General features: G+C 46.8%; 1 protein-coding gene across 2 annotated transcripts in view; it reads right to left on the bottom strand.

The window, feature by feature from the left end:
- Positions 1–15343, bottom strand: part of ITGA2 (integrin subunit alpha 2) — a 616173-nt gene that overhangs the window by 112222 nt on the left and 488608 nt on the right. For both annotated transcript variants that reach the window (XM_086960619.1, XM_086960620.1), the window contains 2 exons: positions 15130–15281; positions 4809–4919 (listed from right to left, as the gene is read on the bottom strand). In XM_086960619.1, coding sequence (XP_086816745.1) covers positions 4809–4919; positions 15130–15281 — 263 coding nt within the window. The remainder of the gene's footprint in view (positions 1–4808; positions 4920–15129; positions 15282–15343) is intronic.

Below are 15343 nucleotides of genomic sequence, written 5' to 3'. Positions count from 1 at the left end.
TGCGTCCCGTCTCGACCACCAGCTGCCGCGGTTTTACAGCTGGAGGCCGGACCCTCTAGTGGAGGCCACGGACGCGTTCTTACAGGATTGGAGTCGGGAACGGCCGTTTGCGTTTCCCCCGTTCTCCATGATCATGCAAACGACGGCTCAAATACGCCGCCAGGGTGCGGAGCTGGTGTTGGTTACACCGCTCTGGAGGTCTCAAGTATGGTTTCCGGTTCTTCTGGAACTTCTTGGGATTTTCCAATCCTACTCCCCCTGTTTCCTCTGCTCCTGACAAATCTGGATCGGGAACCGCATCCCCTCGTCATGCAGAACTCTCTCCGCCTCGTGGCGTGGAGGCTCTCAGGAGACGCTGGTCGTTCCCGGGCCTTTCGGGGTCGGCTGAGCACTTGCTCTCCAAAGCATGGGCCGATAGTACGACGAAGCGTTACAGATCCACTTGGCTTAAGTGGATGCGTTGGTGTTTACGAAGGGATCTGGATCCCTTGGTCGCAGGCCTCGTTCCCGTGCTGAATTTCCTGGCGCATTTGGCCGACAAGGGCCTAGCGTATAGGACGATCAATGCTATTCGATCGGCGATTTCGGCTGGCCATGACAACATCGATGGCCATCCAGTAGGGGAACATCCTTTTGTGTGCCGGCTTCTGCGAGCTATCTGCCTCGCGCTGCCTCCGGAACCCAGGTACTCCGTCCTTTGGGACATCAATTTGGTTCTGAATTTGTTCCTGTCGTGGCCGGCCAATTCCTATCTGTCTCTTAAAGAGCTGTCGGCGAAGTTAGCCATGTTGTTATGTCTGGTTTCTTGTAGGCGCGTCTCTGACGTGCGCGCGCTGGATGTCTCTGCACGCATCTTTTCCCCGGATGGGGTTACTTTTACAGTAGGCCGACGCACGAAAACGTCATCGCGTTCCATTTCATATCCAGCTTTTCTTGACACTCCTAAGTTGTGTGTCGTGCAATGCCTCAAAGCATATGAGGACCTGACCTTGGATCTGCGCCCTCCGGGCGAGCGTCAGTTGTTGATTGCCCTGCGGAAGCCACACAAAGCTGTCTCCTCGCCCACTATTGCTCGGTGGGTGCGGTGGGTCATGCAAGAAGAGGGCATCAATACTTCTCTCTTTGGAGCACACTCCGCCAGGGGGGCCATGGCCTCTAAGGCATTCTCAGTAGGTGCTCGTTTGGAGGACCTGATGCGAGCGGCAGATTGGTCCTCGGATTCCACCTTTAAGAGGTTTTATTTTAAGCCGGTGGTGGATTTGGCCCAGTTGGTGGTAAGTAAGCTTTGAACTAGCATAATCTGAAGCCTCCGGTCCTGACATAGAATCGAAATTTGCCTAGCTTACGTAACGGTAAGTTTCAATTCTATTAAGGACACGGAGGCGAGGATTATCCCACCCGGGCTACAGTGGTGTCTCTACCCACCCGTATGGCGGTAAGTAAAGCGTTTTCCTTTACATTGTCGGTACTGTCTTAATCACTGAATGCTCCTCGCCTTGTTGTCGCATTCCTGGACCACCTCGCTGATGCTGTTCCTTTTTCGACAGGCAACGACGGTGCTAAACAGGACCAATGAGGCTCAAGCGTGATCTGCGCGAAGAAAGAGGAGGAAGATGATGAGAAGTCCGGTTATATAGTGATGATGGACAGAGTGGAAGGACTATGGACTATTGTTATGCAAAGAGACTCTTGGGAGTTGTTGTTTGATTTGTTGAACATTACGTCAATGCTTTATGTTTAAAGCATTTTTTGTCCTTATTATATCTTTTCCTAAGCTGCTGTGGTGTCTTTATGTTAATAAAGCGAAGGAAGATATAGCATAATCCTCGCCTCCGTGTCCTTAATAGAATTGAAACTTACCGTTACGTAAGCTAGGCAAATTTCGATTCAACCTAAAGTAGCCAAAAATACAAAGTGGCTCGGTGCCTAGGAAAGCTTTATAAAACACAGTAATGTGTCTTTTTGTCTCAGGTACCTGATGGGGCATATCATTTATTTGCACTGTAGAACTAACTGCCTACGCAGAAGGAAACTTGGAATTTGAGGTAATAGTTTAATATTTAAGGGGCATATTACCAACAACTAGCGATAATTATTGCTATGTTGGTTTAGCGGCGATATTTTTATCGCCGAGCTGCGGCGATTTTTATCACTTAGGAACCTCGCTACTATCAAGGATTATCTCCTAAGCGATAAAAATCGGCCGAAATGCATGAATATTGCTGAAAAGTCAGCGATATTCATGCATTACCGGGCTAATGCTCTTAGCCGTGTTATCCACCTACCATTGGATAACATGGCTAAGAACTGCTCAGGGGCAGGTGTTAGCTTTCGGAGATATTCGCGCTTAGCGCGAATATCTCCAAAAGTAGGTAATAGGAGATAGTGATGTTAGCGACTGTTTCCAGTCGCTAACATCTTGGCATGCCTACTTTGCATGTCATTAGTGATAAATATCACTGACATGCAAAGCGGGGCCCAAGATGGTCGCTATCTCCTACTAGCTGTCGCTAACTGGTTTTAGCAACAGCTAGGTAATAGGGAGATCATTTTATTTCCGCTTTCTTGGCTTTTAAAGCCAATAAAGCGGAGATAAACCCCCTTGATAATATGCCCCTAAGTTTTTATTTCATTGTAAGGAATATCACGGCCATGAATGCCGGATTTGGATTTTCATCTTATCCATTGATGTGTGTGCAAAGAGCGTTTTGGAGTTATTGCAAGAGGACAACCGGCGTTTCACAAAACGCTGTATACATAAACTAAGTCACCAGTGTTGGTTTGTAGCCAGATAGCTTGTCCTTGCTTAAAACCAACTGCATGACGTTTATACGGGCTTCTGATCTGACTTTAGACAGCTCAAGAGCTTGGCATACTTCTGACGTTTTGCCACAGCAGGAGACATGGACTCAGGAAGAATAACCTTTGGGCTTAGTCTGAAAGCACCTTCGTCACCTGGAATTTTTGAGCCTGAATCACAAAGGTTTTTAATCAGCGCTAAGTAGTCAAGGTTTGCATTACTTTCAAAGGTTTAAGCATCTTCTCTATGTGTAGAGGTTCATGTTTCTAGCGCAGAGGAATGTTGTAAAATTAAGTGAACTACTCAGTTGTAACTTTGTCGGTGTTCACAAACATCTGTAATTCATTTGATACTGCATTCTGCACATCTGCCATCTGAACACCTAAATGTATACCAAAATAGTTCATGCGTAAGTCCTGCAGCAAGTGTGAGAAAGTGCATGCCTAATCCTCAGTTTTGAAGTGCATGTGTAGGAAGGAAAACATTTAATAGAAAACATGTTTCATTGAAGACATTAATGAAAATGAAAATAGATTTCTGAAATTCAGATTTTTGTTTGCAAGCATGCTAAAATAAATGACATTCAGATAATCTGCATAGGGGGTATAGATGAAACGAGGCCTACTCCAATATTGTATGTGCATCACATGATCTGTGCATAGGTAGGGACATTTGTAAGACTTCTGGAGTCATAATATACGTATTATATACTGCACACATGCATGACTTTCTTGGTGATTCGGGCCCTTATGCTCCAATGGTTCACTGTTGGTTCTAAAACATCGACTATTTTTCGCATTTGTATAATGCTTATAAATTACAGAAAAAGCTCAGGTACCTTAAGGGGGCTTGTTGTCCACTAACATGTCCATCATAATATGCATTCATGTTATTTATATATAATTTACATAATTGGTCATTAGACACCAAACCAAGCACGCATTAATCTCTACGTGTGATTTCTGAGGTCAGGTTTGTATTTTACTTCCAGACCCTTAGCTTGGAATCCTTACTTTTAGAGTGGAATTTTAGTAGTCATTTTCCGGTCGCACCTGGGCAGCGCATGCGCTGCTCTGTGAGGCATGCTGTGTTCAGGTATGGACTTCAAGCTCTGCCCACTCTCTGCCCATATTTTTCATTGATGTGTGTCATTTTCCACTGTAAACTGTGGCTTTTCTTTGGAGAATAGCCTTAGTAGTCCCTCCTTAGTACTGCCTTGTGTCATTTTGTATCCTCCCATAAGGACACCGCCTGTTACCTGTGTTGTTACTTAATAGGCATTAATTACAGCCCCCAAGCACTATTTTCTCAAATAGCTTTGTCCTGCCTGCATTTTAGGGTATAGCACCCTCTCACCTAACTCTCAAAAAAAAATATTTATAGTAGGGGCGCCCAACGAATTTGCAATGTAATAGATCTCGCATTTACAAGAGTTTAAGCTATTGGCATTGTAAATGACAATGCCTTTTATTTATCTGTTTCAAAAACAACACATAAATAAAAGGCATTGCATTATTTATTTGTTTTAAAAACAACACATAAATAAAAGGCATTCCCATTTACAATGCCAATAGCTCAAACTCTCGTAAATCGAAGACCTGTTACATTGCAAATGCTTGTTTCTACTAGAAAGGAAACCACACGTTCGTTTTCTGGCTACCAGCTGGCTCTTCTTAAACCAATTCTTTGCATGTCTCTCTCCCTAACAGCATAGAAGTCATTCAACTTGAAAAGTGAGCTACATGAATCTATAGATGGGCTAAAATGAAAATTAACCACTGTTCCCCACAGCTGTTCAGTTGTCTCCTAATTTACTTGTGTACCATTAAATTGGGGCAATCTTGACACGTTATTCACAGTGTGTAGAAGTGGCAAAAGTGCTGTCTGTAGCAATACATAAAAACATATTATTCTTTTTGTAGTTGTTATTGTTAATATTATTATTGCACGCCAAAATACATTTTCATGAAGCAATTCACTGCATCCAAGATTGCTAATCCATACTTACAAAGTATTCGCTGGATGTTGAAGAGTATGGATTGAGCACAGGTTTGGTGCCAACGTTTTGAAGGCCTATGTCAATGCGCAGATTCAGAGAGTTTACTGCATCAGAAGGCTCCTGTGAATGTAATAAATATACTGTATTTCAGTTTAAATTCAATCTGTGTTGGCCTGTCTGAAATGTATTATTATGGAAAGATCACAAGCCCCTGTTCTAAGCTAGGAATTATAGAGAGAGAAATGCACAGTTCACTGATGACCCTTGTTTGTCAGGGCACTGGAAAAGTTTGGCCATGGTGGGGACAGAGTAATCACTGCTGTGGCCAAATGTAAGGTCCGTCCACATCTACATAGGGTGGGCAAGCCACTATGTTGGCAGGGATGTAACTCTGTCTCTGTTGCGATGGAGTACCCTCTCTACCTCTATATTTACTTCTTAAATCCCACTAGACTCAAGCATTCATGCTATAAAAGCGAAATGTTACTTACCTGTAACTATACTTATCAAATGTCGATACAGAGACTTTGCTTATCAAATGGTCTGGATTATGAAGCACACTATGTTTTCTTCCTAACAGTTTAAGAAATGAGCATTAATGTGTCTGAATTAAAGATACATAATGATGTCATCAGCATTGTCTTTCTTTATGTAATTGTGTTATGCCAACTATTTCTGAGTGATGTCAATCCCTGGGCAGTACATTTCTGTATGTTCTCCTGTGTGTGGATGGGCACAATATGAATCTATAAGAAAAACACAGTGAAAAACCTTTAATACAGGTAAGTAACATGCTCACCAATATGGAGTTAATGAAATCAAGTGTATGGTTGAAATTTCATACCATGTTGATCTGGTTGATGTCAGTGTAAAATTACATATAGGGGCCAATTCCGATCTTGCTCAGAATGGCTCCGAATGCGATCTGGCCAGGAAAAGTACGAGCCGGACGTGTGTTTTCCGATCGACTCGTACCACTGTACGAGCGTGCAAGTACGATGCGGGAAACGTGAAATCGCCAACCGAGACCTTTCTGGGTCCGCACCTCTCGGTACATGTCGGCCGTAAGTGAATCGTGCCGTGCAATTGAGTTGAATTCCAACTGAGCCAGTACGACGCACGATTCGGATAGCCGGATCGAGATGGATTCTCCGACTCTTAAAAGCTCTGGGAAGCGGACTTTGGGTCTCTGCGCCGGACCCCCGTTCACCCATAGCCTTACGAGTCGATCATAGGGGGGAACCCAAGGGCCCCCCAACATGTGCATGTATGGTGCGGGTGGCACAGACTACAGTGGCACAGACACAGACCCACTACATGGGGTGCCCTTTTGCGCAACGTACCTTTTTCGTCAATGGGAGCCTATGTACTGGTAGTACAACAGGCTCCGATTGACTTCAATGGGACTCAGAGCGAGCCGTGTCCATAAGCATGTGTTCGCATCGTACTCGGGCGTTCGGAGCCCCGGAGTGCGAGTCGGTCAGAAAGCACTACGGATCTGACTCGAACGGAGGGATTTCCCAACGGAATCGTAATCGGCCCCCTTTTTTTTTTTACAGTTATGGTTGAAACCAGTGTATCCCACATCAGGATCAGTGCTCATATTACATTTAGGCTCAATGAGATAAAATACTTTGTTTTGTTTTTTGTGTCCTCAACTAAGGTGGTGCCTTGAGTGCTCAATGCTGAACAATTGAAAAATTAAGCTTTACCTGATGAGATGACTATGTAAGTATCACATGCACTGTGTATATCTGAGTTGACATATTTCAAGGTTATGTTCATTGTCCCTAAACCTTTTTGATGATTTAGGCTACCAGCAGAACAAATGTACATAGACAACTGAGTCTGCTGAGGCAGATATTGATAGTTATGTTTGTTATCTGCATTTTGAGCCCTTGACACTGTGAGGTTTCTATATACATTTGGCATGCTTTCATGTAATTAATATCATTATTTATTTTTCAGAACTGACAATGCTGTTGTATAGAATTTAGAAACACCTTCAAGGTTGGAGACAGGAACAAGTTCTAAATTGTCTCCATGTTCAATTATTTATTTTCCACCTTTGAAGAAGCCAGTTTAATATGCCTCTGGTTCTGGAATCTGACACTAGTTGGGCACATACATTTAATATCCTTCAGGGATTACAAAAAAATGCTATAATTGAAGGAATATCTTCCTGTCTGTTAAGCAACCTGATAAATATCGGCAACTCTGTTGATTTTCTGGAATTACCTCTGTTAATTTCCGGAAACACTTAAAAAATACTGACGAGCCTCCACACACCACAAATTGAGTTACAGATCCATACGAGGGGGTACAGTGATGGCTTTTTTAGGTCTCGGCCTGCGTAGGCTGCGCTTGCGCAGTCTCGCTGGCGAGATCTTATGTCTCCTTATTATGGGGCTTGAACCCGCCCCTCTTCTCCATTGGCTGGCTTCCTAAACAGAGGCCAGCCGTTGGAGAAGAGGGGCGTCTGTCAGTTTAAGCCCCGTCATTTTGGGATTGGGGGGCGTGTTTTTCATGTTCTTTCTCTCCTCTTCTCATTGGCTCGAATTTTACATTCCAGCCAATGGGAAGAGGAGAGAAAGAAAAACACGCCCCCGAATCCCAAAATGACGCTGTGTTTTTCCGAGGCATTTCTGCTTGGCCTCGGAGAAAAATGGTTGTGTTCATGGCATCATCCCCGTCCACCATGGTACCATGTACACGGCCCGGCTGGTGCTGCTGCTGGTCCCCTCCCCCTGCTCTCGGCTCCCTTGGTACTCCTGTGTTCGGCTGCTGCTCTGGTCTCCTCCCCCTGTCCTCTCCGGCTGGCACTGTTTGCTCTCCTGGTACTGCCGGCAGAAGTGCAGCACCGGCCCGAGACGCGCTTTAAGGGCAAGGAGTGTGCCAGCTGGAATGTTGACTGTGCGAAAACTAGATGCCGCCGCACTGAAAGTTCAGCATAAAACAGGGTAAACACGCAATGTACAGAGTTAAAGTGTAACCGCCTGGCTGTTGGTTTAGCGATTAAATAAACCTGCTGAGCGAGCCTCTTAAAGAGCTGTTTTAGCATCTGCTTGACTAGCGCGGTTCCTTGCTCTGTGGATGGATATCGACGTGCTTCAGGCCCGCACATTTTTCATGGTGCGGGGCGGAAGGTCAACGTGAACATGGACAGCATCTGTTCAATGTGCAACTCAGTTTTAATCAAAAAACCAAAACATTTTCCAATCTTGCGCGAGCCGGATGCAAAACTGGTGTTGTATATTTTTTAACCGATGTTTACGCTGGCAAGCAGGTGGCGATCGACAGGCCCTCAGCGGCCTTGACAGCATTTCTCGAATGCCTCCCTCCAGTGGCCTGAGGGGGTAGAGGGGCCTGCGAAGAGCTAGCTTTTGTTCAAAGGGAATATGGGAGAGAGGAGCTGCCGGACAAAAATGTTCTACAAAACACACTTTTGGAAACTATTTTAGTCTTTTAGGGATAATAGGAAGAATGTGAATTATACCTGCAGTGAAGCAGCCACTAGATAGATGGGGGGGCAGACCCAAAGCTGTAAAGGCAGCCTGGCCATTCAGATGCTTGACACATCATCCATATTTTAATTGTAAATCCGCCATTTCCGAAACTGCTGACCAGCCTCGGATTGGCAAGCTGGCATCGGCCGATGGACCTCTGAATGAGGCCAGTTTAAGCTATCTAAGGACTCCAGCCTGGTGCACAGCTCTGTCTGTCTATGTGTGTGGCTCTATCTGTCTGTGTGTGGCTCTGTTTGTCTGTGTGTGTGGCTCTGTCTGTCTGTCTGTGTAGCTCTGTCTGTGTGGCTCTGTCTATCTGTGTTTGTGGCTCTGTCTGTGTGTGTGGCTCTGGCTGTGTGTGGCTCAGGCTCTGTCTGTCTGTGTGTGGCTCTGTCTGTGTGTGGCTCTGTCTGTGTGTGGCGCTCTGTGTGTGTGTGTGTGGCTGTGTGTGTGTGTGTGTGTGGCTGTGTGTGTGTGGCTCTGTCTGTGTGTGTTTGTGGCTCTATCTGTGTGGGGTGGATCTGTGTGTGTGTAGGTGGCTCTGTGTGTGTGTGGGTGGTTCTGTGTGTGTGTGGGTGGCTCTGTATGTGTGTGTAGGTGGCTTTTTGTGTGTGGCTCTGTGTGGGTGCAAATGCAATAGGTCTCGCATTTGCGAGCGATTAAGCTATTGGCATTATAAATGACAATGCCATTTATTTTTTAAATTAGCAATAGCTATATTTTGAAGAGAATGGCGTAAATACTATGCTTAGGTAAAAGGGGAGGTTAAAAGAGGGAAGAGCCACTACCAGGCCATTGCAGCCAACCTTTTGTGGAACTATTTGTCATACCATAATTATTCCTAATCAGATGTGCAACAGCCCCTTAAAAAGCGTATCACTTTGGAGAGCCATTACTATGTTTAAATATGCAAATTATCTAATTCATTATTTCTCTGGACATCCTTCAGTCATCACACTAGCACAGATGAACAAAAGTCAAAATTATTCTGATGTTTCATTTACCCAAGTGTTGTAGTCTGTAATGGCTAGCATCACTGATCCTGTTAGTCATCAAAATGACTCTTCAATTAGTAAAACATGATAAAAGAGGAAACCTACACTGTATTTTGATCCAACATATAGCTGAATGACTGTTCAGGAGGCCAGGTTTGGTTATCCTGACCCATTCAACTGATAACTCTGAGTGGACAAAAGTATTTTGCAAAATGAGAAACAGATGCCTGTTTTTTCAAATTCACCTGCAGAGTGAAGTTTGGCTGCAAACACCACCCTGTGTCAATAAAAAAACTTGAAAAATGGATGGATTTCTGGGATTTCTCGCAGTTTGTTAGTTTCTCGAGGTTCAAGGAAAATCATGCAAACTGCTAGAATTGCAGTTGGAACATTTCTTGTGGTTCCTCTGCGACCACGTTTTGTTCGGGAGGACCTCAATAATTGCAAAAACTATAGTTTGTTGTTTATGAGCAGGATGCCCAGAAGCAATTTCCATTTTGTTTTCTTTAGAACTTGAAAGCATATTTTAAAGGATTTTTGGCGAGAAGAACAAAGACTTCTTTTGCAAAAAATGGTTGGAAAATGTGCACTGACCTTTTGAGAATTGATTGAGATTTTGCAAACTGACTAATGTACTATTAGGTTGGTTCACAAATCCCCATATGGAATAGGATACAATTTGATCTTCATCATTACTATCAAGGAGGTGGGTTACAAATTGCAGATTAATCAGCAGATCACATGATCACCATGCCTGTGGTTGCATTTAAATGACGTTTTTTTAACTTTAGACCATTTTCCTCAAAGAAAATGGGGCTGTATTAAATTGCCGGGCCCCGGAGGAAGCACAGTCGCAGACTAGTCATCTCCCGGGGTCATTCGTGCAGGGATAGGACAGGCAGGGGAAGGGGAGGAGTTTAGGTGGGGGGCATAAGGCACAGGGGAGGAAGGGAACTTCCTCTTCCTGTTGCCTGGCACCATCGGGAGGGTTGTTAGCCAAGGATAGCAGAGCTCAGTCATCGAGGTTAGTTCAGTGTAGGCGGGGGTGTATTGTTGGTTTGGGCGTCGGGAGCTGCTTGCCGGCAGCTAGTTCTTCGCACGCTTGTTGCGTGTCACCCGGCCATGTCGGGAGTGTCGTCCGAGGAGGTGCGCGCGGCCTTGCTGCTGTTGGCCCGCATGGGCAGGGAGGACCTGCTGCAGCTGGCCTTGCTGCTGTTGGCCCGCACAGGCAGGGAGGACCTGCTGCAGCTGGGTGTCTTAGGTCAGGCTTGGGTGGGGGCCGTGAGGGCCCCAGGCGCTGCCTCGGCAGGGGTCGCGGCGGCGGTCCAGGCATGCCAGGACCATGCCCCTCTTGTTCAGGGGCAGGTGACCAAGCGGAGGGGGGCAGAGCGCCCAGAGACAGCGCGGGGCGGGAGCGCAAGAGCCTGCCCCCGCGAGACTTCCCTCCGCTCCAGTTCCTGCCTGGGCCTGTTCTGAGGGGGTTCATGCCAACGAGGGGGGGTTTTCTAGGCTACTGCCCGCCCACCCAGATTTGGGGGGCCATGTTGTGGGAGGACAGGGCCAGGGAACAGAGGCTAATGGAGCAGATTCAGGAGGCCAGGTGGGCGGAACAGACGATGGCCAGGGTAGGTGCAGTGTGGGGGACTGAGTTGGAAGGGCTGCCTACCCGGACCTCGGAGGAGGAACGGGAGGCGGAGTTAGAGGAGGCACAGAAGCGCACAAAAGCTAGAAGAGCGACAGTTGAGAGACCTGTGAGCTAGATGCTAGGAGTAGGGACGGCCTTGACGGCTTTGAGGCCCAATGGTTTTGTGGCCCACTCAGGCTGGAGCGACCTGAGTGGTGGGAGGGGATCCAAGCCGGCGGCTGTCGGCAGAGCCCGGGGGTGCCTAGCGGGCGCAAAACGGCCCTGAGAGGCAGGCCTGAAGCAGTCCCTCCTACGCTGGCCCGGGCACCGGCGGCGCATGTGTCGAATGTGTCGCGTGTGTCAGTGGGTGTGCAGAAAGGTGTGAAGAGGGCAGTAAAGGACGTTTTGAGTGCGCCTGAGGAAGTGGAACCAGTGTTGGAATTGGATTATGGTGACGAGAGTGATGAGCTTGAAGAGGGGGAGGTGCGGGATGAAGCAGCCAGCAGGGTGGACAACAGCGAGCTTGGTGTTTTACAGGCCCCGACGACGACGAAAGGCAAGGACAAGGCGGTGGCGGCTAAGGTGTCGACGCCCGCAGGACGGCCCCGGGAGCTGCGGCCCACAGTCACAGGTGAGGGGTCTTGTTGGTCGGCATGGGATGACGGTCCAAAGGGGGGTAGGAAGAAGACGTGTAGATCGGTGGGTGTGGGGGAGGGGTCGATCCGTGAGTCTGAGACGCCAACGGGCGACCCACCTTTGGATGGTAGGAAGGTGGATGGTAAGTCGGTGGCTACGGCCGGGGTGCAGACGGACAAAGGGGACGATAAGGACGGTAAGGGAGTGACACTGCCGAAGAAGCTCCCCTACATGGGTCTGGCGATGCCTTTGGGGTCGCATTTATCTGAGAAAGTAAGGACGAGGATTTGGAAACACGAGTTTGTAGATGTCTTTAAACTCTTGCATAGGGAGGTCCAGGCCAAGGAGGGCTCGAAGGAGGAGGAATGGGAGCTGATTAGGCGGCCCAGGGTCCAGGTTGACGATGGAGAACTGGACTTCGGCATTCTTGATATATGCCAGTATTTATTGTGAGTAGTACTTGGATAGGGCTATCGCTTTGTTGAAGTATATGGACATCATTCGCAAGGCTCAAATGCAGTTTGGGTGGATTGCATGGTTGAGCTATGACGAAGAATTCAGGGCCAGAGTCAGTGCGTACCCTGAGAAGAATTGGGGGGAAGTGGACCAGGAGCTCTGGGTGCAATGGATGGCGTCCATGCATTCTACCGCATCGACACATAAGGCCAGCGGTTTGCCGGTGGCATACAGGTCTTTTCCGCCAAGCCCCGCCCACGGCGGGGCGGGGAGGTGCGGTGCCCAGTACCATTACAGCTGGTCAGACCAGTAAGCCAGGGGGATACACGACGGGGGCCTGTTTGAGCTACAACAGGGGGTAAAGCTCCAGATACCCCTGTAAGTTTAAACACGAGTGCTCCAAGTGCAGCGGGAAGCATGCCCTCACCCAATGCCTTACACTTGTCACCCCCTCGGAGCAGTGGCAGAACACCAAGGGACGGGGCCACCCTGGGCAAAAGGGCGCCTACACCGGTTAGGGTGGAGACAATGGCCCCGTGGCTCTCGTGTTACCCGGACCAGGAGGCGGCGTCACTGCTTTTCTGGGGTTTCACGGAGGGCTTTCGGGTAGGCTATCAGGGTCCCAGGGTGCGGAGGTGGGCTGACAATTTGCGGTCTGCGAAGGAATTGCCTGGTGTGGTGTCTGCTAAGTTGCTGAAGGAGGTTGAGGAAGGAAGGGTAGCCAGCCCGTTTACTGATTGGCCGTTGGAGGATCTGATCATTTCTCCCCCTGGGGGTGGTGCCTAAGAAAGAGGAGGTGGAGTTTTCGATGATTCATCACCTCTCGTGGCCGGAGGGCCAGTCAGTTAACAACTTTATTGCAGAGGAGGACTTCAGGTTGCTTTATGCGTCCGTGGATGATGCGATCCGTTTGGTGAGAGTCTGTGGGCTGGGGGCCGAATTGGCAAAATGTGACATCAAGTCGGCCTTCCGACTGCTGCCCATCCATCCGGTGGATTTTTCACTTCTGGGGCTGCAGTTTGGGGGGGGGGGGCCATCTATGGGGACAAGGTTTTGCCCATGGGGTGCGCCATCTCATGTGCCCTGTTTGAACTCTTTAGTACTTTCCTGCAGTGGGCGGTGATTAGGCTTAGTGGGTGCCAAGAGGTCACACACTATTTGGATGATTTCCTCTTCCTGGGAAAGGCTGGCTCGGGAGACTGCGGCAGGGCCCTGTCGCGGTTTCAGGAAATGGCTTTCCACTTCGGTGTGCCTTTAGCGCCCGAAAAGACGGCTGGCCTCAGCTGTTGTTTGACGTTCCTGGGAATTGAGTATCACAGTTGAGGCATTCTCAAGAAGTCGGAAAAGACATGATGAGGATCGAAGGGCAAGACCCCCATGGGGCTGAAAATGACCAAATGCCACTCGAGATGAGGGATACATACGTCGACTCAAAACGGTAGTAATAGGCAGCCAAATGAAAATATCACCGGAGGGATAGGAACCTATGAAGGCTGCGAAGAGCACCATGATGGTGTCAATCCAAAACACAAGGGCACATGCCCGAACCCAATGGTGGAAAGAAAAAAATCTAACAATGGAGGTGATGCCCTTGTGCATTACCACCAATAGGAGGAGTCTCAATGCCTTATGACTCGAAAGTCTTCTCCGAAGGAAGACAACTTGCAGACGTCCAGCCTTTCACACTAGATGGCAGGAGTATGCACAGCAACCACACATACCTCAAACACTGGCCACTCCCAAACAATCTTTTTTTTACATTCACAAAAGAGAAGGAGGTTACGGGGACAATGGTTTGCAACCAAAATTGTGTATCAAGCTGTTGATACAGAGAATTTTGAATCGCAATTTGGAAGAGCCATCCAAAATATGCCCCTTCTAAATTGCAATCTAATATGTAGTCTTAACCCCATTTTGCGATTCTGTACGCACGTAATACATCTGATTATGTGTTTATAACATACAAAAAGCCAATCAGCGGTTGCAACCCTTGGTGATTTAGCGAATTAGCGGGTTTGCAATCGCTACATGACTTTGTATATCTGGCCCTTTGTTACAGTTAGTTTCCGCATAATAAAGATTTAAAAAACTTTACTCCATTCTATCCAGAAACTTCGCACGTCACTAACTTTCACCAAAGTTTCATTTCATCAGCAATAGCTGTAACTGTTTTTGAGTTAGGAAACCTTAGCAGCAATGTCGAGAAGGAAAATACGTAACTCTTTGACATACAAACCCGAACTTCCAGCACAGTAAGTATTTTTCATTAGTCTGAGTAGAACAAGGCTCGTCAGTGTATTCTGATAATATAACATGCTCTCTGCGTCTGGACCGATGTTGCGCACAGGTGAACCGCCAATCTTCACTCGGGCTGTGATTTATAATTCTACATTCAACACCCCCAAAATATAGCACTGCAATCTATGTTCCCAGTATATTCGCCAAACACAGAATTTCTTTCATACACAGTATTTATTAGTCACTTTCTCCTGCCATTAGTTTCAGTGAGACTCACGCATCTTTGGAAACATCTTGTCATAGTTACTGAAAGGAGATTTCTGGGTTGTAGACCGCATAATATATGTTTCATTGGGTGCACCGCACACACGGTTCTCTTTTTAATTGCTCTCGATGAGTGCCAAGAGTACCAGCTGGTACCTCTTGTAGCATGTTCAGGGGTTCTATTCATAGCAGGGACAGCTCAACTTTTCATCCCTCCTAGGTTGGTAAATTGCGTGCCATATAATCATAAGTGATAATAAAATGTTTTATAGTGCTGTAAAAATGGCAAATCTGCGACAAAAAAGTTATACAATTGAATATTACTATTACTAGAGTGCCTAGTGATCTTTTGATGGCAGTGAAACCGCAATAACCTGTTTTTCTTGTGTGATTCCCAACAAAGACGCTCTAGTCAAAGACTGTAGTAATGTGCAGTAGGTAATAAAACCTTATTATCATATTTATTACTTATGGGTTCTATGTGGATTTAGTGCAAAAGACCTTGCTGCAAAAATGTAAGACTTAAAAAAAAAATGTAAACAGAGTTCATCCCCTCCTTCATACTGTCAGCTAATATTCACCGGTATGAATCGGAGAGTATGTTCACTTACCTGAACAACAAAAATATGTTCTTTGCAGGAATCTACGGTGGTTACAGCAATGTTTTTCTGTATATACCTCTCGTTACTTTCCTTAAATTGCCCTCTAGAAGTCACTCTGGATGACAATAGGTCGGCATCCAGTGTTGCATTATATTTAACATCTACATAAGAATACAAACAAAAAACAGGTTGTTAAATGGGGACATGTGAATGTTTTTTAATC

The sequence above is a fragment of the Lissotriton vulgaris genome, chromosome 3_1 (genome assembly GCF_964263255.1).
Source record: "Lissotriton vulgaris chromosome 3_1, aLisVul1.2, whole genome shotgun sequence".
Lineage (NCBI taxonomy): Eukaryota > Metazoa > Chordata > Amphibia > Caudata > Salamandridae > Lissotriton > Lissotriton vulgaris.
Note: the sequence above shows the minus strand (reverse complement) of the source record. Positions and strands in the feature narration are given on the sequence as shown.